The 26,856-nt window shown below is 41.8% G+C and overlaps 1 protein-coding gene across 5 annotated transcripts in view; it reads right to left on the reverse strand.

Annotated features, from left to right (window-relative positions):
* The window catches only part of ATP8A1 (ATPase phospholipid transporting 8A1), a 244,089-nt gene that overhangs the window by 184,178 nt on the left and 33,055 nt on the right, over positions 1–26,856 (reverse strand). For 4 of the 5 annotated variants that reach the window (XM_088836319.1, XM_088836317.1, XM_088836318.1 and 1 more), the window contains exons 3-5: positions 25,337–25,436; positions 24,171–24,269; positions 18,290–18,335 (exon numbers count right to left, since the gene is read on the reverse strand). In XM_088836319.1, coding sequence (XP_088692445.1) covers positions 18,290–18,335; positions 24,171–24,269; positions 25,337–25,436 — 245 coding nt within the window. Of the gene's footprint in view, positions 1–18,289; positions 18,336–24,170; positions 24,270–25,336; positions 25,437–26,856 lie in introns of those variants that run through there. The other variant, XM_088836320.1, reaches the window with a different exon arrangement.

The raw sequence follows: 26,856 nt of genomic DNA on the forward strand, positions 1-26,856 counted from the left end.
TTTAAGTTAGAAAAAAATCCTGTTCAATAGTACTATTGTCATTTATTTTCTTCTAATCCCTTCTCATATAAGCAAACATTCTCCCACTGTAATACCCCACTGTTTAAAAATCAGCCTCCACTATTTTTAAAATTAAAGGTTTGACATGAAACCTAGAAGCCTGGTCAATTCCAGCACTGTGACCTGTGGCTGGGACAGCAGGGGTCACTACTTTCGATGAGGTTCACCACTCCATCACCATGCTTGTTTGTGGTTTCACACTGCTGGACATACAACCTACTTCCCTTATTTAGGAGACCTGCCTGGCTCACACACATGAGGTTTTTCTATCCTTCACTGAGGTATAACTTATAACCAGCTATATAGACCTTACGTGTTCTGTTCAATGAGTTTTAAAAAGCTGTAAACATCTGTGAATCCACTACTTAGAATGAGATACAGAACTCCAGAAAGACTCCCTGTACCCCTTTACCATCCATCCATCTTCCCATCCCCAGAGGCAAATATAAATTATTCACCATAAGTTAGTTTTGCATGTCACATGCAATGAATTACACAATATTTTTGTATTGAAATTTCAAACAGTATATCTGAGATTCTGTTTAAAAAAGTTTATTTCCACTACTAAATTGACATCGTACTATGGTGGACTGAGTTTTGGATTCTGTATTTATGCCACTGATCAATTTATACATTTTTTATACCAATATATACCACACCTTGATCACTGTAACTCTACAGTAAGTCCTGAATTTAGGTAATCTTCCCACATTGTTTTCTTCCAATATTGTTTGGCTATTTTGAGTTCTTTGCATTTCCATGTAAATTTTAAAACTAAATTGTCAATTCTAAAAAAAACACAAACCTCTAAGCCCTCTTAGGACTTTGATTTGGGGCTCAAGTGTTTCAATTCATGGGAAGCCTGGACAAGCTATACCTTTCTATTAATTTATGTCTTCATAAATTTTCTCCAATATGTTTTTGGAGTTTACAGTGCATGGGTCTTTTATTAGATTTACTTCTTGATATTTGATGACTTTTTTCCTTATACTGTAAGTTGTCTTTTTTTTACTACATTTTCCAATTAGTCATTGGTGGTACACAGAAATGCATTAAACTTTCATACGATGACCCTGTCACCATTAATTTTGTTAAATTCACTTATTAGTTCTGGTAGGATTTTTTCCTATTTGTTTCACAGCAATATTTTCTAGGAAAATTAATTTCAGTTTATTAACAATGCTGTATTATGATTTTTTGGCAGTTTTATTATCCTCATAAGCCTCATTGTTCATCTTACTTTTAAACTTCTGCTCTTATGCAAAAAAAAAAAAATTTCTCTTCCCCCAGTCTCCAAGATCTGTGACTCAAGAATCTTCTCTTTCCATTCACTGCTGTATGGCCAGTGTTTCCATGAGGCAACACAAAGGTGCTCAGTCAGTACTCACTGGATGGAAAGTGGATGCACTGATGTTCATATGCGTTTGGGGCCACATGAAGTCATAGTAGTAGATTTACTAAAGATACAACCCTGCTCCCTAGTAGATTTCCTGTTAAAAATATACACACAATGTTTAAAAAACAGCTGCAGAGGAAAACACTTTGGCATCTCCTCAAAAGGTTAAGCACAGAGCTATCATGAGATACAGAAATTTCATACCTAAGTGTATATCCAAGAGAACTGAAAACATATTCATACAAGAACTTGTGCAAAACTGTTTACCATATCATTGCTCATAATCAGAAAGTGGAAACAACCCAAATGTCCATCCACCAATGAATGGTTAAACAATAGGGGTATATCCACACAATGGAATATTATTCAGTCATATAAAAGGAATGAAGTGCTGATATATGTGATAACTGGATGACTCCTGAAGATAAGCCAGACACAAATGGTGACATATTGTATGGTCCCCTTTATGTAAAATGCCCAGAGTAGAGAAATCCATAGAGATAGAAAGTAGATTAGTAGTTGTCAGGGGTTCACGGAAGAGGGCAATGGGGACTGACTGTTTATATGTCTGGGGTTTCTTTTTGAGGTGATGAAAATATTCTGGAATCAGATAGTGGTGATGGATGCATAATGCTGTGAATATATTAAAAAACACTGAACTGTACACTTGAAAATAATGAATTTTACAGTATACGAATTATAACTCAATAACAAACAGCTACAGAAAATGATGCCAATGAACTATTTAAACATTTGCTTAAAATAACCTTCTCAGCTTTAGAAGTTCCTAAAACGATTCCAATGCGAACAGCTGGAAATGGTTATGCAACCAGTAGATGCACTAATGTTCCTGTGTGTTTGGGATAGGAACGTCCTCTGATGTCAGCTTTGCGCCACCCCTTCCAGCTCTGGAACTTAACTAACCCTCCTTGAAATGCTGCCACTTGGAAGAGGTTTTTCAGTTCACATCCCAAAATAGCTCTGAACCACTCCACTGGGTTCCCCTTACAGGCTGGAAGGGTCACAACAGGCACCAAACTCAGCAGACAAGCCAGGGAGTCTGCTCCACCAGGGAGGTTAGAAGTGTGGCCACTTTCATAGAAACCTGTAAAAACATCTGAATCTGCTTCAGTTCTCCATCCTCCCCAAATACTCATCCCTTTCAGCCTTGCTTGGATGGTTTCTCCATGCACATTCGAACCCATCTACATCCTCGATCCCCCTACCTGACCCTTCTGCAGCACCCTCCCTCTATAAACCAGCTAGTCCTGCCATCTCATAGGGAATGCCTGCCTCCACCACAACAGTACATCGCCTACCCTCTTCTCTCCTCCTCCCCATCCAAATGTTTCCTCTCTATTCATCACTGGAGACACACTGGAAAATATGTCTTACTACAAAAAATGACACGCCTAAGAAACTTTTAAATACATATTCAGCCAGTAATGTTTTCTACCAAACTACAGAATCAATGTATTACTATCCAAGCCAACTGGAGTTATATAAAACGAAAAGCTGAACTTCTCTCCTCATCTCATGCCATTTTCTCAAGGTAAGGAATGCTAACTGATGAATCCTCATACTTTCCTCTAGACAAGCATAGACATATGCATGCTTATTTTCTTTTCAGAAAATGTATTTCTTTGCAACCTGGTTTTCCACTTAACATACACTTTCAGGACAAAGCATGGAGACAGTCTGTTTTTTGAAAAATAATCCCTTGTATCTTTGCATCTGTTATAAATGGATAAATAACCTGAACAGACTCACAAGATTCCACAGGGTGCATTCAAGAAAAGTTTTAATCAAACTATTGGATGTGGTGCAGCTGGAAAAAGAGTGGTAGCTTAAAAGCCCAGGCAAGCATCAGGAGCCTAAGAAACTTCTAGGCACAGCCCTCCAGGGTTTTTTCTCATTCACCAAGGACATGGATTTAAACTCCATGATATATATGTAGGATAAATCTTAACTTCAGGGAAGCCTGGGAAGATGTTTCCAGGGGATCTTCTATACCCCCTCATCAATTAGACAAGTCAGATTATGTTACAGGTTAAACCAGGTAAGTTACAACTTAGTTAAGCTACCACTCTATATACATCCTTAAACCCAGCAGAGAAGCAAGTTTTGGGTGCCCCAGGGAGTTTCAAACCCTACAAAGCACCTTATAATTCACCAATTAGTCCATCTTGTCCTTCTCTTGGCCAAGTTTCAGCATCACAATTCCAGGTGTCCCTGAGATCAGCATAGAGCTATTTCAGCCCAGCTGTGAAACAACTCTTTTACATAACAACTATATCATAGTGTATTCAACTATCTTCCTCTCAATGGAAACTCCGACTTCTGCTTTTTCTGCCACCTCAAACAACACTGAAATATATTTACATGATTGTATCCTACAGGAGAAGATTCCCAAAGGAGCACTGTTGGCTCTAGGGTATTTATGTTTGTATTTTTATCAGATACAACCAGATTCATTCCTACTGCAATCTATACCATCATTCAGTTCAGTTCATTTCAGTCGGTCAGTAGTGTCCAACTCTTTGTGACCCCAAAATCACAGCATGCTAGGCCTCCCTGTCCATCACCAACTCCCGGAGTTCACTCAAACTCATGTCCATCGAGTCGGTGATGCCATCCAGCCATCTCATTCTCTGTCGTCCCCTTCTCCTCCTGCCCCCAATCCCTCCAGCATCAGAGTCTTTTCCAGTGAGTCAACTTGTCGCATGAGGTGGCCAAAGTATTGGAGTTTCAGCTTTAACATCAGTCCTTCCAATGAACACCCAGGACTGGTCTTTAGAATGGACTGGTTGGATCTCCTTGCAGTCCTAGGGACTCTCAAGAGTCTTCTCCAACACCACATAAATTTCCACTGACAGTAAACTTAGACAAGCACAAATTGTTATCAGTCATTTGAATTTTGTCAATCTGATGAGTATTTGGTATTTATTCTGAAAGTTACAGTGCACTGGATTAATTCAAGTGTAAATTACCTTAATGTCCAACACTGACTTAGATTTCAAACTAGGTAGAGAAACACATCTTTGGATGCAGTACAGAACCTGGGTACTCAACAAGTGGTCCAGAGACCTACATCAGCAGCATCACCTGGAGGTTTTTTAGACCCGGGGATGTTTCCACCCTTTCTACACTTTACCCCCAATTTCATTTGTTCTTGCATACAAAACTGGAACACAGAAATAAAGGCTGGATGCAGTTTCTTCAAACTTGAGGCTAGACCCATTTTAGGATATAGAGAACACCACAGAATTCTGGTGAAGTTAAAAATCACAGTTCACAATATAGAAAAGGTTTCTGTACAATTTAAGGCTTGAATACTGGCTGAGGATAAAAGTCAGTCACAATTCATTACCGTCTTTACTTCTGAACTGGTTCCTAAAATTCAACCTCGGAACAATGAAAATAAACCATATCACATGTATAGGCTGGTGACTAAAACAGCAGCCTAGTTATTTTTAATCACTGACCTCCTCTGACCCAGCTCTAGCCAGGTTTAGAGGAAGCAAGAAGTGATGCTGGGTCCTTTGCTGAGCTTTCCTCTTTCCTGAGCCCAAAGTAAACTTACTTCATAACCCTAGAGAAGGTGAGTCATGGAGATGACCAGTGGTGCCTGGTCAAGGGGACTGGGAATCAGCTAGGTCAGAATTACGCCAATGACCTGTCTCATGATGCTACAGCAACACATTCTTTTAAATGCAAACCTCTTCCACCTCTCAGTAGTTTTCCAAACACACCTGCTGTAATTTCCACATGGGCTAATTAGTCTGACAATATGCATGGCAGAGCTCAGATTTTAAACAAACACCTCAAATGTCACCTGTTTTTCCTGAGCAGGATGCTACTTAACAGCTTTTGTTGTAATGGGCTGTCTTTTTCGAAATGAAAACAGTCTGTTACAGTCCCTTGGGAATTCCCTAATCAAAGACACTGGAGAAACTGTCAGTCTTTCAGGACTTGATCAACATGTTGTGAAGGTACAGGTGCTGGCTCATAACTGGTAAGAGAAGCCATTACTGCAGCCATCTAATTGGTGTACCACAAATAGGAAAAGGTGTACGTCAAGGTTGTATATTGTCACCTTGCTTATTTAACTTATATGCAGAGTACATCATGAGGAACGCTGGGCTGAAAGAAGCACAAGCTGGAATCAAGATTGCTGGGAGAAATATCAATAACCTCAGATATGCAGATGACACTACCCTTATGGCAGAAAGTGAAGAGGAACTCAAAAGCCTCTTGATGAAAGTAAAAGAGGAGAGTGAAAAGGTTGGCTTGAAGCTCCACATTCAGAAAACAAAGATCATGGCATCTGGTCCCATCACTTCATGGGAAATAGATGGAAAAACAGTGGAAACAGTGTCAGACTTTATTTTTTTGGGCTCCAAAATCACTGCAGATGCTGATTGCAGCCATGAAATTAAAAGACGCTTGCTCCTTGGAAGGAAAGTTATGACCAACCTTGATAGTATATTAAAAAGCAGAGACATTACTTTGCCAACCAAGGTCCGTCTAGTCAATGCAATGGTTTTTCCCGTGGTCATGTATGGATGTGAGAGTTGGACTGTGAAGAAAGCTGATCGCCGAAGAATCGATGCTTTTGAAATGTGGTGTTGGAGAAGACTCTTGAGAGTCCCTTATACTGCAAGGAGATCCAACCAGTCCATTCTAAAGGAGATCAATCCTGGATGTTCATTGGAGGGACTGATGCTGAAGCTGAAACTGCAATACTTTGGCCACCTCATCCGACGAGTTGACTCACTGGAAAAGACTCTGATGCTGGGAAAGGTTGGGGGCGGGAGGAGAAGGGGACGACGGAGAATGAGATGGCTGGATGGCATCACCGACTCTGTGGACATGAGTTTGAGTGAACTCCGGGAGTTGGTGATGGACAGGGAGGCCTGGCGTGCTGTGATTCATGGGGTCGCGGAGAGTCGGACACGACTGAGCGACTAAACTGAACTGAACTGAAGGACTGCTAGAGAAGGAGTCACTGGGGTATCGTGGGGTACCTGCTATTCCTGGGCAATCAAGCCACTTCTTGAAGCAGGTAACAAAAGGCAAGTTATCCAAGGGAACAATGGGCCCTACCACTGTCACAGAAAATAGAGAAACCACAGCAAAGGCAGCATGCTGCAACTCCTAAACGGGAGTGACCGCTGAAGAGACACTTTAAAGCACTGGGAAGGGTAAGAGTGCTGCTGAGCTTATGGTTTAGAACTGAGCAGAGAAGGAAACGAACATACACAAATTAAAGCATCAATTCTTTTTTATTTTTATTGGAGGCTAATTATTTTACAATATTATATTGGTTGGTTTTGCCATACATTGACATGAATCCGCCCCGGGTGTACATGAGCTCACCCTCCCGAACCCTCCTCCTACCTCCCTCCAGGTCATCCCCGCAGCAATTCATTCACTATGTAGGCCCTTACTTACAAAGATAACTTGAAGGCAAAAACCTCTTGTGGCACAAACTGGCAAATGCACAAAAGTCTCCTGCATAAACTTGCCTAGAAAGGTCAAATTAAGTCCCTTGGACTGCAAGGAGATCCAACCAGTCCATTCTAAAGGAGATCAGTCCTGGGTGTTCATTGGAAGGACTGATGCTAAAGCTGAAACTCCAATACTTTGGCCACCTCCATGTTCCTTTGTGGCTGCCCCGGCTTGGGGGTCCATGCAGCGCAGCGCAGGGCAGGGCAGGCTGGGGGGAGGGGGCAGGGAAGGCAAGAAGGAAAAGCAGCGGCCACCCAGGAACAGGAAGCAGGGTGGGAGGGCGCAGGGGTGGCTCCCGGGGTAAGGCATAATCCTGTCTTTGGCTCTCCTGGTGAGGAGTTTCCTCCCCTGCACCCCTGCCCAGTCCCACTCCCCACCCCCCAGACCACCACACAGTCCAGGGAGCCTGGGGGGGGGGGTGCCACCTGGGGTCCCTGAAACAAGAGGGCTCTGCCACCCAGCCCAGTGCTGCAGGGGCTCGAGGAAAAAGGCGAGGAGGGGCTGACAAGCGGGTGGGGAGGGAGAAGACCCCAGTCCCAGAGAGCTGGCCCCCACGAAGGCCTGGAAGGAGGGGAGTGTCTGGGGACTCCGGCTTCCTTGTGGGGTCTGGCTGGAGCCCCAGCCCGCCCCTCGGCCTTGGTCGGCCCGGGGGCTTGCCAAGTGGCCAGGATATTGTGCTTTGGGATCTGTGCTGAGGTGGGTGCTGAGACCAGGATTGTGGGGGTAGGTGTGACTAAGGTGCTTGTGCTTTCATTGGGGGTTGACCGACACACACACTCGAGTCAGCTGAGGCCAGGAAAGCAGACTCCCAGGATCCCAGTGGGACTGATCCGCACCCCTGCAACAAGCAGATGTCAGGAAGGACCCCCACCCTGGCCCCACAGGCTGGTGGGGGCTCCTGGAGTTCAGGGAGGGGGCAGGCCTCCAAGTCAGGTTTCAAGGGTCCAGTGGGCCCCCACTACCTCCAGTAGGCCCCTTGCCTTTGAAGAGAGAGGCTGCTGGAAGCGATGGGTGAATCAGACTGGGGAGAAGACAGAGGCATGAGAACGAGGGCTAGAGACAAAACTGAAACTGCAAAGAAATGACACCCAGAGGGTGCATGTGTGGGGGAAGGGAAGTAGAGTTTAAAAAAAAAACCCTCTGAGTTTACAAGTAGAACTCAAAAACCTGGGACGCCCTTGCAATGGAGCCCCATGGGGGAGGCATTAAGGGGTGAGTGGGAGCTGGCCGGACCCACAGGAGCCCAGGCAGAGCGGGACTTGGGGGGGGCCCCAGCTTGGAAACGCGCACCCACACTCCACACACATGCGCAGCACATTCAGCTTGCCCTCTGGCCCCCCACCCCGACCTGCCTTCCACAGCTCCACAGCTCCGGGGACCAAAGGGGACATCAGACCCAGTCCCATTGGTTTGAAAAATAAAAGGAATCTTATACTTCAATATTTCATTAGCTAAAAAAATGTTTTAAAAAATATGTACAGGGGGTGGGGGCTGGGAGCCCTGCCGTAGGGGCGGGGTGGGGGTTTGGGAGGGAGGGAAAGGCAGCAGCCCCCTCCCCCTAGCCACTCCCCTGGGTTCCACCCCTGTCCTCTACTGCCTCTTTGTCTTCATTTGTTTAAGAGCAAAACTTCTACACACGCACGTGCACACACACACATGCACACCCACACGCTTCTGCACGCCCCGGAAACCTCTCCTCCTGTCCTCAGAGACCCGCAGTCTGCCCCCAAGTGCCCCCTCACTCAGGACCTGCCCCTCTCAGGCCCCAGGGGGCTGGTGATGCCAAGAGAGGCTGAGCCCAGGGAGGGGAAGAGAAGGGCGCTGGGCCTGCCACCGCCCACCACCTTGTCAGTCAGTTTCTCTGAGCCTCAGTTTCCTCAGCTGTAAAATGGGCAGTCCTCATGGCCTTGCCTACCCCAGCCCCCAGGTACAGGGACAGACGAGGGAAACAGGAAGGCGCTTTTGGAAACGTGGAAGCACTGGGAGGTGGTGGCGGGAGGGGTCCTGAGAACACGCGGTCCCCTGCAAGTCCCAAGGGGCTGCAGTGGGGGGCGGAGGCTGAGGAATGCTCCCACTTGGTGGCCCAGGGCCTGGGAAGGGGGTCTTCCTAAGCCCCCCAGGCTGGCCCCTCCCTGTGCCTGGCCTGGTGAGTGGGGAGTCACTAGGGGTTAGGAGGCGGGGAGCAAGAGCCCCCGACTGTGCATGTGTGTGCTAGAGAAGGCCACGCAGACCTCGCACCACCTGCCACCCTCTCCCAGCCCGGACCCCCGATCGGCTTGGGGTCAGGGGATGGGACAGGGGAGGCAGAGGAGCCGGGAGCATGCAGCACCCCAGCGGGTCCTGGGGAGGGACAGACAGTAGCTTGTGACCAAGATGGCGGGTGGGTGTGACAGGAGGGGGAGTGTGACGGCCCCGTGGAGGGTCCGGTGGGGGTTACTGGGGGTCATCCATACATGACCACTGGAAAAACCATACCCTTGACTAGATGGGCCTTTGTTGGCAAAATATTGTCTCTGCTTTTTAATATATGCTATCTAGGTGGGTCATAACTTTCCTTCCAAAGAGTAAGCGTCTTTTAATTTCATGGCTGTAATCACCATCTGCAGTGACTCTGGAGCCCAAAAAAATAAAGTCTGACACTATTTTCACTGTTTCCCCATCTATTTGCCATGAAATGACGGGACCAGATGGCATGATCTTAGTTTTCTGAGTGTTGAGCTTTAAGCCAACTTTTTCACTCTCCTCTTTCACTTTCATTAAGAGGCTTTTTAGTTCCTCTTCACTTTCTGCCATAAGGTTGGTGTCATCTGCATATCTGAGGTTATCGATATTTCTCCCAGCAATCTTGATTCCAGCTTGTGCTTCTTCCAGCCCAGTGTTTCTCATGATGTACTCTGCATATAAGTTAAATAAGCAGGGTGACAATATACAACCTTGACGTACTCCTTTTCCTATTTAGAACCAGTCTGTTGTTCCATGTCCAGTTCTGACTGTAGCTTCCTGACCTGCATACAGGTTTCTCAAGAGGTAGGTCAGGTGGTCTGGTATTCCCATCTCTTTCAGAATTTTCCACAGTTTATTGTGATCCACACAGTCAAAGGCTTTGGCATAGTCAATAAAGCAGAAATAGATGTTTTTCTGGAACTCTCTTGCTTTTTCCATAATCCAGCGGATGTTGGCAATTTGACCTCTGGTTCCTCTACCTTTTCTAAAACCAACTTGAACATCTGGAAGTTCATGGTACACATATTGCTAAAGCCTGGCTTGGAGATTTTGAGCATCACGTTACTAGCATGTGAGATGAGTGCAATTGTGCAGTAGTTTGAGCATTCTTTGGCATTGCCTTTCTTTGGGATTGGAATGAAGACTGATCTTTTCCAGTCCTGTGGCCACTGCTGAGTTTTCCAAATTTGCTGGCATATTGAGTGCAGCCCTTTCACAGCATTATCTTTCAGGATTTGAAATAGCTCAACTGGAATTCCATCACCTCCACTAGCTTTGTTTGTAGTGATGCTTTCTAAGGCTCGCTTGACTTCACATTCCAGGATGTCTGGCTCTAGGTGAGTGATCACACCATCATGACTATCGAGGTCATGAAGATCTTTCTTGTAAAGTTCTTCCGTGTATTCTGGCCACCTCTTCTTAATATCTTCTGCTTCTGTTAGGTCCATACCACTTCTGTCCTTTATCGAGCCCATCTTGCATGAAATGTTCCCTTGGTATCTCTAATTTTCTTGAAGAGATCGATAGTCTTTCCCATTCTGTTGTTTTCCTCTATTTCTTTGCATTGATCGCTGAGGAAGGCTTTCTTATCTCTCCTTGCTATTCTTTGGAACTCTGCACTCAGATGCTTATATCTTTCCTTTTCTCCTTTGCTTCTCACTTCTCTTCTTTTCACAGCTATTTGTAAGGCCTCCCCAGACAGCCATTTTCTTTTTCACATTTCTTTTCCATGGGGATGGTCTTGATTCCTGTCTCCTGTACTATGTCATGAACCTCCATCCATAGTTCATCAGGCACTCTATCAGATCTAGTCCCTTAAATCTATTTCTCACTTCCACTGTATAATCATAAGGGATTTGATTTAGGTCATATCTGAATGGTCTAGTGGTTTTCCCTACTTTCTTCAATTTCAGTCTGAATTTGGCAATAAGGAGTTCATGATCTGAGCCACAGTCAGCTCCTGGTCTTGTTTTTGCTGACTGTATAGAGCTTTTCCATCTTTGGCTGCAAAGAATATAATCAATCTGATTTTGGTGTTGACCATCTGGTAATGACCATGTGTAGAGTCTTCTCTTGTGTTGTTGGAAGAGGGTATTTGCTATGACCAGTGTGTGCTCTTTGCAAAACTCTAACAGGACTTCTTAGATGCTCATTTTAGTGGGTATCACTGCCCCAGTCCTCTATTAATTCAGCAGCACTTGGTGTTTGATGGGGCTTCCCCTCCGCTGGCAAGTCCAGTTGGACCTATCCACTGTGTGTTTCCCTTTGACTTCTCATCAACACTGCCCTATTCCTCTTCCCTAATAATTAAAAGTCAGTCTCCTTTTGTGTCTCACCGCACTCCTCCCCATACCACTGTCACCTTCTTTGTTCAAAAGTATGACTGGGAACCTAGCCATCCCTTTCAGTAATTCTCTTTAAGTTCTTCACTCTGGTCTTCAAAAGCTTCCAAATTATGATCCTATCTTCTCTTCCCATTCCTGTCCCCACTACTCCCTGTCATGTATCCTATGCTATAGTCAAAAGAGATTATACTCAGCCACGCCCACTGCCATTTCCTTGGGTTCTGCATCCGAGACTCACTATGTCATTTTGTATAAGGGACTTGAGCACTGGATTTGGTATCCATGGGGGTTCTGGAACCAATCCCCAATGGACACTGAAAGACAACTATATTTGCTATTCCCAGAATATACCTCTGCTGCGGCTGCTGCTGCTAAATCACTTCTCATGTCCAACTCTGTGCGACCCCATCAATGGCAGCCCACCAGGCTCGCCCATCCCTGGGATTCTCCAGGCAAGAACACTGGAGTGGGTTGCCATTTCCTTCTCCAATGCATGAAATTGAAGTTGCTCGGTCGTGTCTGACTCTTAGCGACCACATGGGCTGCAGCCTACCAGGTTCCTCCACCCATGGGATTTTCCAGGCAAGAGTACTGGAGTGGGTCACCATTGCCTTCTCCAAGAATATACCTCACGCCTCCCCATTTTCTCCTGGATCACCCCTGCAACCATCCCAACAGCTCTGCTTACTGAAAGACCACTTGTCTTCATCAACCTTGCACATGACATTTCTAAATTTCCACCTCTTTCATTTGGCCTTTTTTAGTTTTTCTCTTGTATTGTAATATCAGTGAGCATCTTATCTTCCCTACCAGATTCTAATTTCCTGTAGGGCAGGCACAAAGCTTGATTTCTTTCTGCATTTTCTACACTGGGTCTTATACAAGGTAAATGTTCAGTAAAACTTACTTAAGTGAAATAATAAATGTTCTAACTTGGAGTCACACCTCTTTTTCTCCTTTCACTTTATCTATGGCCCTCAATTTCCTCAGTGGGTTTTTTGTTTCTTGGTGTGCAACTTTTATTTCTGGGACAAATGAAAGCCAATCTGGGGCTCTACTTCCTCACAAATAAATACCTCCTTTTCAACCAGAGCTTTTGTTGAAAATATCTAACAAGTTCAATTTATAAAATCCTAAAATGTTTAAATTTTAATTTGAAGACATTAATAATCTTAGAGGTGTCTGAAAACATTCTTTGGAAAATATGTGCTCAATTTTTAAGTCCAAATTTTAAGCTCATGGAAACAATATCATCTATGAACTATTTATAGGTAACTTATATACACATGGCAGAGTACAGGTCCAGACTTATGGATGGATCAGACATGCAGATGCCTCCAGCGAGACAAAAAAGCTGCACACTGGCTTTTTCAATAAGCCAGGAAAAGGGTGCTATTTTAAATCCCTTAGCACGAAATTGAACTCAACCAGATGGATTTAGCCCTGGTAGTAGGTCACCACAGCCTTAACAATCTAAAACAAATTCAACCCACACCAATTCAGTGTCTTTTTCATAAAGGACTTTAAAGATGAAATAGCTTCCAGTAGGAGATAGGCAACTATATGCCCTGCAGGGATGTGGCCTGCTAGGGGTTATCAGCTGCCACCTGCTCAACTCCATTCTGAAGAGGCAGATGTGGCTCCAGGGAAGGATGAAGCAGCTGGAGAGGAGATCTATTATTTTTAGCTACGTGTCTAGTTAAATAGAAATCCTGTTGTCTTTTTCTCCATTAAATTAAAATAAAGGAAAACTGCTTTATTAAAGATTTATTCTAATCCAATAGCTACTGTTGGTGCTGCTGCTAAGTCGCTTCAGTCGTGTCCGACTCTGTGCGACCCCAGGGACGGCAGCCCACCAGGCTCCCCCGTCCCTGGGCTTCTCCAGGCAAGAACACTGGACTGGGTTGTCATTTCCTTCTCCAATGCGTGAAAGTGAAAAGTGAAAGTGAAGTCACTCAGTCCTGTCCGACTCTTAGTGACCCCGTGGACTGCAGCCTACCAGGTTCCTCCGCCCATGGAATTTTCCAGGCAAGAGTTCCGGAGTGGGGTGCCATTGCCTTCTCCGCCAATAGCTACTAATACCTACTAATAAAATGAGGTCTGAAAACAAACTGACGGTAGTAATGGTGACCCTCATTCAACAGCAGCATTCAACCAGGTGACTGACAGGCTGACACCAGATGTCACAGGCGTCTCCCAGACATTTTCGCCTGCAGAATGTATGCACACCATCCTTCAGGGAAGATATCCAAACCCGGGATTTTAAAAAAGCAAATCTACTTCCTTAAGAGGCTTATTTCATTTTAATTTTTTAGATCTCCATCCCTTCCTAGGCCTCTTTATTGTGATTTTATGTGAAACTGTCATTCCACTTGAAATACTGGCATGCCAGCTATCATAGTTTCCCACAAAAAAAAAAATAAAAGGATATGCTTACAGTTCAAAAAGAGAACTGGCTCAACCACCAGAGCAAGTTCATATGGGGACTGGTTTCAAAATACATATTATAATGATAATTACAAATGTATCATTTACAAATTTCTGCAGCACTAAGTTTGGCCAAGAAAATGCAATTAAGGATCTACAATGAGAGACTGGCTCCCAAGTGTATGTAAACACATGGAATAGGGTACATCAAGTACTGTGAGTTCAAATACTGAGGAAGAAATCAGAGGAAACAAAGGTAAGAGTAGGTGTCAGGGAAACCAGGGCATCCCGAATATGGCAGTGCTCTGGGGCTTCGGGCAATGGAAGTGATAAGTGGAAACAGCACTGTGTTCACAGGAGACTGAGCAGAGTGAAATAATGACATAATGACTTCAACAGACAAAGTAAAGAGAGAGCAAGAACTTCCACCAGAGTAGTTTTTCATCAGTGCCTGCAAAACAGTCTGGGACACAGTGTTTTTAAAATACGGCTTTCCACTTTGCTCACAGCCTAGACAATGAATTTTCAAGGAGGCTCCTTTCATTCCTAGTTTCTTCTTGCTTCCTTATCTGTACTGAAGTATCTAAAGAGTGGTTCCTTTACTCACACAAAGCACCTGCTAAGGATGGGCCCCAGGGCTAGAGATGTGAGGACACGAAGATGAAGAAGACCTGCCCCCTGCAGAACCCAGAATTCAATCCCTGCTTGAGTTCATTCATTGGCGAAAATGAGGCATCAGACAGGTGCCAGTCCACAGTTGCTGCTGCTGCTGCTGCTAAGTTGCTTCAGTCGTGTCCGACTCTGTGCAACCCCATGGATGGCAGCCCACCAGGCTCCCTCCCTGGGATTCTCCAGGCAAGAACTCTGGAGTGGGTTGCCATTTCCTTCTCCAATGCAAGAAAGTGAAAAGTGAAAGTGAAGTCGCTCAGTCCTGTCCAACTCTTCGCGACCCCATGGACTGCAGCCCACCAGGCTCCTCCATCCATGGGATTTTCCAGACAAGAATACTGGAGTGGGGTGCCATCGCCTTCTCCAAGTCCACAGTTAAATGGCTCAAAATGTTGTAAGTGAAATCAGGGGTTTGTGTTTCTGAAGTCACTAGGGAATGACAGGGACATAGTCACCTCTGTTGCCTCAATGCAAAATAAGGAGGGAAAATATTCATTTTGCTAAGAATATATAAAGATAAATACTCGAATCTGAGGGAAAGATGTCCTCTTATACATTACATGGTCTTGGTAAACACTGAGAAAATGAAATTTAAGTAAATACTTCAAATGTCTGTCAAAAATTATCTGTAAAAAATAAATCCATTCCTACTCCTACATCCATTCCTGCCTTTCAGCTCAGGAAAGCAAATCGAATTTCAGTCTGGCCTAATAACAGATGGCTTTCATATAAAGTAATTTGAGTCCTCTGACAGCAAGCGGTATCCTACTCAAACGTTTCTGTTAACTCTGATCAACTGCAGAATCAAAGATGACCAATATTCAAACTAGGCAAAGAAAAAAAAAAAGGATACAATTCTCTTAGAAAATATTCAAGTATCATATTAAAGACCATAATTTCTTGGATATGGGCTTTCCAAGTATTCTGCTGACTTAAAATGGTTTTTATATGTAAGCCCTGAGTGCATGCTAAATCACTTCAGCCGTGTCTGACTCTGCAACGCTACGGACTGCAGCCTGCCAGGTGCCTCTGTCCATTCTCCAGGCATGGAGTGGGTTGCCAGGCCCTACTCCAAGGGAATCTTCCTGACCCAGGGATCAAACCCATGTCTCTTATGTCTCCTGCATTGTAGGCGGATTCTTTACCACTAGCGCTACCTGGGAAGCCCATATATAAGCCTTAATATTTTCTTTTTGACATGAAGAAGCTACTGTAGAAGCCTTTCCTCTCACTTTTAACCTAGGAGTTAATGCTGTTAATCCAAAATGAATAGGTGAACCAAGAATGATAACTAAGACAGAATATTTTTCCTGATTAGTAGGCAAAAGGGAATTTTTTTGGTAGTAGGCAAATACCTGGAAAATCAGAGAACTGATCAGTACAGGGTGTGGTAGCCTAAAGCAGCAGCTATGATGGCTACTCTCTAACTGTACAATGTTGAATTCTTGGGCCAAGGCTTGAAAATAATTAACTGCTAGTCCCAAGATTATGACCCCTCTGCCACAGGATACCTTATGCACTGGAAAAAACAGTTAAATATTTCTGGTTTAAAAGCTGTTGCTGAACTTTCTGAGCAACATGACAACGAATGCAAAAACTGCACATTGCGAAAAATACCTGAAACATTTGAGCTTTTCCCCCTTTTCAACATCTATGGCTGTCCTTTACTGACTAAACTCCTAGAGTAGCTTAATCCTCAGGCTTCTAACAGCCCCCTATTGAATGACATTCTACTCTCCAACTTTAATCTGTATATTTATCTTTTCTCTTTTTGGCTTGTAAACTTTCTCCAGCTACTCGGTATATATAAGAAAAGTTGGAATCCCCTGGCTTGGCACTCAAGGCCCTGTAAAATTTAACCTACTTTTCTCAATACTTTGGCCACCTGATGAGAGGAGCCAACTCACTGGAAAAGACCCTGATGATTAGAAAGACTGAAGGGTAGAGGAGAAAGGGATGGCAGAGGATGACATGGTTAGACAGCATCACCAACTCAATGGACGTGAATTTGAGCAAACTCCAGGAGACAGTGGGGAACAGGGGAGCCTAGCATGCTACAGTCCATGGGGTCACAAAGAATCAGACAGGATTTAATGACTGAACAACAACCACCTTTATGATCATGGCTTCCCTTCCCTTCGCCACGAATGTTCTTTCTCCACCTGGCTCTCTAGCAGTGCTTCTACAAAGCAATCCAACGGCTGTCTCCATCTTTATTCAGAAAACATCTCTTCTTCCTTCCTCACTCAGCACAAGAGGCAATGCCCTTCCCAAGTGCCTCTGTTTATCCAAACTTTTCCCCAAATTCAAGATCGAGCTCAAGTTACCCCACAATTCTCTCTGCTGCTTTTGAATCCGTAAAGCATTTGACACAGAAATCATTATTTGTTACAAAAATCTAGGGATTACGTAATGTGAACCCTTCATTTTCCACACAAGATCATTTTTCACCTATACAGAGTTCCCATCTTATACTTTTTCATGTGTCTGATAATAAGTATAATCTCAATAAATGTTTAATTTCTTAGGTAATGCTTTAATAAATGTACCATCTTCAAATGCATCAACTATCAGCAGATATTTCCTTTGGTAGAAGGTGGTGAGAAGAGAAATGAGGCATTTTGACAGAAATCCACAAAAATCATAGCTGTATAAAAATACTGTTTTTAATTACCAACTACTTTTGGCAGACATGGCTGATCCTCACCAGGGAACTTCAGCGAGAGATGATATTCTCAAATGGGGAAAGCTCAGGGATGGGGTAAGATGTCTGTTTCATACATCCCTGGGTATCTTTTTTTTAATTGAAAGCAACAGTGATCTATTTGCTTGTGTTAAAGGTCATCTGGGTTTTGAGTCCATCAAAATGAGACCCACAGTACAGAGCCACATCAGCATGCCATATGCCTCCCAGAAGCTGGCTTGGTTCTACTTATTTCTGAAGCATTTATCACCTGCAAGTACAGGATAACTCAAAGTGCTTCCAATATGCCTTTTAGCCATGTAACATCACACCTGACTATTTTCTATAAATCTTCTCTAGAGTAACATCTTGGAGAAGGCAATGGCACCCCACTCCAGTACTCTTGCCTGGAAAATCCCATGGACAGAGGAGCCTGGTGGGCTGCAGTCCATGGGGTCGCTAAGAGTCGGACACAACTGAACGACTTCACTTTCACTTTTCACTTTCATGCATTGGAGAAGGAAATGGCAACCCACTCCAGTGTTCTTGCCTGGAGAATCCCAGGGATGGGGGAGCCTGGTGGGTTGCCGTCTATGGGGTCGCACAGAGTCGGACACGACTGAAGTGACTTAGCAGCAGCAGCAGCAGCAGAGTAACATCTATAGATCTCACACACACACACACACACACACACACACACACAAATTTTGTAGCATTTAACAATGATAAAACAACTGCAGATTTTATGGACAGTACTTGTGAGTACATTGCTATGAGGCACTTAAATGTATTAAAAACTTTACTTTTCAAAAATATTACATTACCCCTGTAAATCACTCTAATGTGAATTACACTACAAAACAAAACTTAAGACATACACAGTGTTCTCAGTTGAATTATACTTAATTGAAGTGATTGGTAGATATCACCATGAGTGTTTTGACAGAGACGAGAAACAAAATGTAAAATTCCTACCTTGTGTCTGTTTCTTGTTCACCGCATTATCAGCTTTATGTCGTTTCTAAAGTTTAAAAGCAAAAACAAAAACTGTGAAAAAGTGGATAAGATTAACAAAACAAAATAGCACCTGTAACAAACGTCAGATTTTTTTCCTTTAAACTTAGGTTTCTCAAGGCTTTCATCCTTTCACACTCATATCAATTTTATAAGTAAGCCCAGAGTACAGTGATGGGAACAGTCAGAGTACGTGGGGATTTGAAAATGGAAAGTGCAATCCACAGCATCTTTATTCCCTTTCTAGGAATACAGGTGTGTGGCCTCAAAAGGACCTTACATTATCGCACAGGTAAGATTAAAATTGTAATGTATTAAAAAAGACAGAGCTGAAAGACTGATTTAGACTTTTGCTTAAATAACTTACTTAAAAGGAAGATTGCCCAGGAGAATTATCTGTAATAACTACCATTGAACAATGATACCAAAATATTTTCAGTTTCTTATGAAATTCATTATCAATTAGGCTGGCACATCCTCTATAATTTAATGATGTGCCAATGTCTGTCAACGACGAGAACCAACACATCTATCATTTGCACAACACTGTTTCTACCCACTGCTCCCCAACAGCCCCTTGCCCACCTTCAGAAGTCACTGAATCTCATTTTCTTTCCTCTCAAAGCATGAAAAAACTGAGCATTAAACAAGCGAGTTAGTCTACATGTTAGGTGGGTGAATTTGAGGAGCCACCAAAGCCAAGACTGTATAGCAGTAAGAGAAAAGGAAGGTCAGAGGAAAGGTGAGAATCTGAGTGGTTAGGGAGGCTAACTTCTCTACAGTTCAACTAGAGGTTTTCCAGGGCTTCTGTCTAAACTTACAGTACTGAGTATAACACAGCTGCCTCTGCTGATGCTGCAGAAGTGTTCAGCGTAACTGACTCTGAGCTCAAAGATTCTATCTTATAAAGCCCAACAGTCAGGTTTAGCAACACATATTTGATCACAAGGTGGGTTGGCATGAATGCAAAACAAATGAGTTCTGAAGCTGAGAAGAAACATGATTTTTGGACTCACAGGGCACAAATGAAAACACTTTTCCAGACAAAAGCCTGGGCCTGTAGATGAGCACTCCTAGACCCAGCAATGCTCACGAGGAGCAGCATAATAGCTGCTAGTATGAGCTCAGTTCATGCAAACAATCAGCCACTGAACTGCGCAAAATGCAAATTGGGCATTCAGAACGCCTCTGCGGAGGCTTGCTGAAAATGATTCCTGCCACATCCACATGTGGGAACACACTACAATTCTCTCCCATAATAAAACACTCGCTAATAAGTGTCATAACGCAGACTTTAAATAGACAAGTTATTGCTTCCAAAAGTTAAGCACATGATTTGACAGCAAAGGTTCTCAAATAAATTTTTAAAGTTCTGTTAAATTTACAGCATCAGTGGAGACTATTTTATGATTGATAAAACTCTAAAATACTTACTATTTTTTTTTGTTGTTGTTGTTAAAAATTATCTTAGAAAATTAGGAAGCAACCCAAAATAAATTTTGGCCCAAAATAACAGTCCAAGGGAAATTTAGATATTTGAATGTGGTGCCAATATTTTCAAAACAACGCACATCTATGACAGACAATGGTTAGATTTCCAACTCAGGGAGACAAATAAAAGCTAATTAATGAAACATTCCACTTAAACTGGAAATTTAATCTTAGTGAAACTTAAGGCGATCCTGAATATTACTTTCCATCTGCAGAGAATTCTCATACATGAGCCTCTCCTCCCTCAACCTTCCCACCACACAATAAATTAGGTTACTTGTCGAGATATAGTTATGTTGAATATACATAAGGATCCAACCCAGGTAGATTCTAATCGTGCTACTACAAAAAGAAAGCATCTTTGTTTCCAAAGAAGATCCTTATTTCTTTTAAAACTTATATAGTTTGGAAGAAATGTATATAGCTATTCCTTAAATTAAAATACCTCTATTGTGTTGTAATCAGAATTCATTTAATATCACTGAGAACTAGTGAATGATTTGATATTATCAATATTTGATTGACAGTGCTCCAATAAACTGTACTGTATAAACAGTGTCATGAACTTTATGGTACCTAAGTATGCAGCGCTGACCGCCCCTTCATTCTGGAAACACTTCCTTCACAAGGCGTGTCTTAAGTCCTCAAGTCCAGGTGTTCTACTTGCACCTTGGCCCCTTTAGCTCTCAGTGATGGATTTCCTCAAGGCTTACTCCCTGCCTTCTCTGCTTCTGACTCAACACTCTCCTAGCTCATTCATAACTATAATTTCAATGATAATCATTATCAAACATACCAGTCAAGACTCTCATTTGAGCTCCAGAAGGTTACATTCAGTGGCTTCCTTGACAGTTTCCTTTGGTAGTCTTAAATGCATCTCAAACTGTGTCTAAAGGGCAATCTCTGATATTATCCCCAAAGACCTGGTACTTGTCTCAGACATGGAACCATACAGCAGCCACTTACACAAACCAGGAACTTGAGATTCATAAGTACCTTCTCTCCTTTTCACTCCCATGCAATCTATTTCTTCATTCAATAAATGTTGGCAAAGCACTGTGTCAGATCCCGTTACTACTGCTGATATGGCAATGAACAAAAGACAAAAACTCTTGATCTCAGGGAACTTACACACTAGTTGTTGGAGATAAAGCAGTAATAAAGTAAGTATGATATATAGAATGTCAAATGGTAATATCTTGTCAATTTTATTCTTAAATATATATATTGAATTCATTTTTCCATATTTCTTTACCTTTACAACACCACTTAATCTAAGATACTTTGTTTTCATACCAACTATTACCAAAAGTGTTAATTGCCAGTCATTTCCAACTCCTTGGGAACCCATGAACTGCAGCCTGCCAGGCTTCTCTGTCCATGGAGTTTTGTAGGCAAGAATGCTGGAGTGCATAACCATTCCCTTCTCCATGGGATCTTCTGGACCCAGGAATTGAACTGGGGTTTCTTGCATGGCAGGCGAATTCTCTATTAGCTGAGCTACCAGGGAAGCCCAATATCTAGTTCTCCTCTGTCTCCATGGGCAGGGCTTACCTGGTGGCTCAGTGGTAAAGAATCCATCTGCAATGCAGAACATGTGGGTTTGAGATGTGGGTTGGATCCCTGGGTTCGGAAGATCCTCTGGAAGAGGAAATGGCAACCCACTGCAGTATTCTTGCTTGAAAAATCCCATGGACAGAGGAGCCTGGCGGGCTGCAGTCCATGGGGTCTCAAAAGTCGAAAATGACTTAGTGACTAAACAGCAACAGATATCTATGGACACAGATTACAGCTCCTGTTTGCTATATATTGCTCTAATATTGTGCTGTAAGCAGATGAGATATGTACTGTTTCTGGGCCAAAATGTACAAGAAGTGAGGGCCTCCATTCTCTCTTCTCCTCTGCTCTGGTGACCACTGATATCCCCCAAAGCAGAGCCCTGATTCAGTTGCATTTCTAAGTAGCTACGTGAACAGGGGGCTTCCCTCCTGCCTTCCTCCTGGACAAAAACCTGCAGTGTCTTTGAGTACATGAAAAATCAACTTACGTTAAAGACACTGACATTTGGGACATGATTTATCACTGCAGCAAAAGTTTAACACATCTGAATACAAATCCAAATGAATGCCTGGCATCTAAGCACTGCTTTATACATTTCTGCTGAATGAATGAACAAATGAATGCATTAATAATTACTGATGAAGATACTCTGTCCAACTACCTAGACTATTATGTGATTGGTTTTCCTTCTCTAGAAAGTAACATTTCAATCTTCCTATTACTTTACAGGTTGATATAAACTTATTAAACCACTCCTACAGAACATTTTTAGTCAATTTCTTAAAAATGCTTTTACTGGAAAACTACTTCACATGATGTTCTTATTGCCCACAAAACTATTATTACACCCTTCAGGAATTGCCTGGTTAGCTGCTTCCCAAGAGTACCCAATTATTACGCTATGCCAATAAGAGTTCTGTTAAAAACAAGCAAACAGATTTCTTGCCTACCATTTTATTTACCATATATTTTCATAGAAAGGGATACTAGAAACAATAGCTGGAGAACTTGCAGTTTTTCTAGAGAAAAGAAGGGAATAACAAAAAGGAAAAGCAGCTTATAGCAGTGATGATAAGGCAGAGCTCGTTGGAACCAAACTGCCTTATTTGATTTCTGTCAGTCTCCGTTATTAGCCCTGTGACCCTGAGCAAGTTACCTTACCCCCCTGTGCCTCCTCTCCCTAATCTATAAAATGGGGATAACAGCAGTAATCTTTTGAAGGTTGTTATGTCTGCTAGCATGTGCTCAGTCACGCTAGACTCTTTGTGATCCCCTGGACCATCACCTGCCAGGCTCCTCTGTTCATGGCATTCTTTAGGCAAGAATACTGGAGTGGATTGCCATTTCCTCCTCCAGGAAATCATCCCAACTCAGGGACTGAACCCATGTCTCCTCCATCTCCCTGAAGCTAAACACATGTTATTATTATTGTTGGTGACTCAGCACACTAATACAGAGGAAGAGCATAGGATAGGATAGGACGGAATTCGGATTTTAACAGTTTCCTGCATAAGTTACACACCCTCTCTAAGCTTCGGCTTTTTGAACTTTAAAATGAGGCTAAAATCTAACTTTCAAAGTCACTGAAGGAATTAAGTGAAAAAATGCAAAAACAGCAGCACAATACCTAGCAAATAAGAGACACAGGCTAAACCGAGGAAGAAAGGGGAATGCAAAAGGCAAAGAAAGACAAAATTGTATTAAAGACCAATTCGCAAGGACTGCAAAGTGCAAGTCAAGGAGTGTAAGTCTGCGCAAAGTGATACAGGCAAGAAAAGAGTCTCATGAGTTTTTAGCTAGTGATCCCAGTAAGTAAGCCATTTTCAACTAGAGACTGTGATGGTTTATACACAGGCACACGCACACATACAACCTGTTTGTACTCCTGGATACTTGGATGTTTTTGAGGCTGATGATCCCAGTGGTCAGTTGACCCATTTCTAATTAGATGCTACAGCTCATGTGTTCTTCATGAGATCCCAATTTGATTCTTTACAAAATAATATCAATATTTGTACAACTTTACATTGGAGCTTTCTAAAGAATGTCTCAGCCTTTCCTCATCTTACCATCTGACTTGCCTAAGGCTTGACAGATGGTCATTTCAGACAGCCAATGTATTTAAAGGGCATAGAAAGAAAAAAAAAAAACAACTAGCTTCTTCAACTAAAGTAGCTAAAATAACGCTGAAACAGAGGAAAAAGAAAAGTCTAATTTTATTTTGGGCAACTTATTTTATCAAGGGGAAACTGACTTACTTCCCCTTTTCTTTACTACTACAGAATAATAAAAATAGCAAATTTGCCGTTACTTTCCTTTAATAGAATAAAACTGAGAACTAGTAAAAAAAAAAGATGAAAAGGTATCAAAGGTGTTTAATGAGGTGAAACCTATGGAAAATGGAAAAATAAAAAAATACAAAAAATTTTTTACCTTTAGATAACTTGGAGGTTATGGTGTTGAAATAACCTTCAAATTGAAACTGAGCATACTTGAAAATAATATTCAAATATAGTTTTCTCTCCAAGCTAATTACTACATTCAAATTAATTTATTTCATCACAAAGGCACAAATTTAAGAGATCACTATAATAAGCATTCTGTAATATTAATCCTATAGAAATCAAGAGGAATTAACTCCAGGAATGGGAGCATATTTTAAACACTTTTAAGATGAATGAGTATTTTAAACAGCCTGTATCAAGAATAAAACAACTTAGGAAGAAATTGATACTTTAAAATATGTACATAAAATCAGTGTTACATTTATGAGAAAAAAACAAGTACTTACAATATCTTCTATTATCTCTTTGATAGCTGCCACAGCCAAAATAAATAAGAGAGGAACCAGTGTTGTATAGCGACCTGTTGGTGATACATCAGGTATTTGCTATTTGAAGGAAAAAAAGAAATAAAATGGAAGAGAAATTCAGTAAAACTAACAAGTTTATAATACATTTGAAAACAACAAAGTCTTACTCCTTCTTAAAATATGCTTCATTGATTTTACCAACTTGGTGGACTAACAGCAGGTGAGGCAATTTGCTCGAATCTAGTAAGCAGCTGGAAGAGAGTATATATTAAGTGTCACAGAAGCAGTCGTGTGCAGGGCTAACACCTACAAAGGGGGGCTGGTTAACTAAATTACAGCATACGCAGTCACTATTAGGTTGGCCAAAAAGTTCGTTCGGATTTTTCCATAACACCTTATGGAAAACCCTGAATGAACTTTTTGACCCAGCCAATAAAATTTCATAAACCATTAAAAATGGTATTTTAGAAATGCAGTGAATTATATGGGAAAAAATATCCACATATTACTGCATGGGTAAGCAGATAATAAAATATATATACTTTATGATCCTCTTTTTGTGAGTCAATTAACAATGCTTGGGATAGGAAAAAAAAAAAGACCAGAAGGATACACACCCAAATTTTAAGAGAGTAGCTGTATTTTCCTGGTGATGAAATAAAAGAGGTTCAAATTTTTTCTTTATGCTTTGTTGTATTTTCTTACTCTTTTTACATGAACACATAGTACTTTTTAATAAAATAAACCTTTCTTTCTGATTACAACTAACCCAAGTTCAAACCAAAAAAAGCTTTAAAATGGTAACTTTTGCATTCTAAAGTTCATAATTGACAATATTGCTGTTCCTAAAATAAATTACTATTTTAAGAAAAAATCCTATCCCTCTTCACCATCCAAAATGAAAAGTCCTTGCCATATTACATGTAAAATGTCTAAAATAAGCTGATGAGAATGAATCAAAAGGCTTGAAGAGGTAGCAGCAGTATTCTGACCTGGCTTACAGGAGGAGCCAGAAATGCCCACCCAAACCAGCTTATCTCTCTGCATTTAGATAAGCTTCAGAAGACTGGTCATGGGCGTAAGAAACACACTTATTAATATCTGAACACATTATTCTGAGCTAAGGTTTTACAACATGACTTTACCTGGAGCAGTGCAATAAAGAGAAAAAATGAATTAGCGGCTCTTCTGAACTGAGAGTAGAGAAATCTTGGAAGAAATGTGATTATGTTGTATTTTGCAGTGCTAGAAAACAAAAATGAAAAGTAGCATAAAACTTAATTATTCCAGAAATAGCATCTACATTTACAAAATTCTATTTTCACCATATAACAAATAATGAACAACTGCCCTTTGTTTTAAACCAGAAGAATACTGCAAATGGTCATTAACCTCAATGAAAAGGAGTGAAAGTGTAATAAGAAAGAATCTTTTGTTTTCAATTATAAGTTAATCACTAACGGGATGTTTCCTACAAGTTTAAATGATGCATAATAGCCTATCTCTTTGAACCCTGCCTCCCAGGTAATGAGCACTAAGCTAAAATACCTTTGTTTAGCTCACAGGAAACATCCTGACCAGGCCTACTTGTAAATGCCTGCGGGAAGAAATTAACACATCCCCTCTCAGGATGATGGGAACCAGGAAGTATCTGATTTAATTCGCTCCACTTTCAGTATAAAAGCCACCTGAATTCTAACTCAGGCAAGATGGTTCTCTGTGAGGACATGAGCCTACCATTTCAGTTGCTGATTTTCTGAATAAAGTCATTATTCCTTTTCCAACAACTTGTCTTTCTATTACTGGCTTGTCCTGAGGCAAGCAGCAAAAGCTGAGACTCAGTAACAAAAGTAATTGTCTAAGCAGTAAGAGTTTAATTTTCTGCATAGTTCCTTTTCTCTTTGGCCAATCCCCTTGTTATCATTACTAGCAATGGCTTACAAAGAAGAGTGACTTTAGCTAAGGTAATGTATAATATGTTAATAGAAAATAAAATCTTGCCCCCCAAAATCAACAATTTGCGCAGGACCAGAAATATAAAATTGAGATGGCTTCCCTGGACCACTTCAGTAAAATGGGGAATTTTCTGGGGGTCTGTTTGAATTTTCTTTACTGCTGCTCTAGAAACCTGAGTAGGACTCCACACTAAACACATCAGATGTGTCCCTAATCAGGAAGATACCATCATTTAGGCCTCAGAAACATTCAATCTTCCTCTTGTGAATTAAACAGAAGATTAACCACATAACCCAAGCTCAGAAAAGTTGCTCTAGAATTTGAAGGTGTAAAAATTAATTTTAAATGGTCATTTCACAAATCTAGAAGTTCTGTCACCAGAAAACCACTGGGCTGACATGCGGTGGTGATGGGGAGTGGTGTTCACTTGGTTCCAGGGGCCACTCAGTGAATAGTGCTTCTAAGAGGTATACTTTTACATGATTGTTGGAAGGAAAATAGAACAGTGAAGTAATTCTCATACCCTCCGCTCCTGGACACCACACTAAATTTTGTAAGCATCAAAAGTCAATATTTAAAGACTACTAAAACAAAGGACTTCTAAGAGAATTACAAAGACTTCTTTTAAAAGGTGAAAACCTATTCATCAAAAACAATAGTTCACAGGTCTATTAACAGGTTTAAGGCAAAGGCACCTACCCATGAACTG

The sequence above is a fragment of the Moschus berezovskii genome, chromosome 5, assembly GCF_049115385.1.
Source record: "Moschus berezovskii isolate FMDL1 chromosome 5, NW_MosBer_1.0, whole genome shotgun sequence".
In the NCBI taxonomy this organism is placed as follows: Eukaryota; Metazoa; Chordata; class Mammalia; order Artiodactyla; family Moschidae; genus Moschus; species Moschus berezovskii.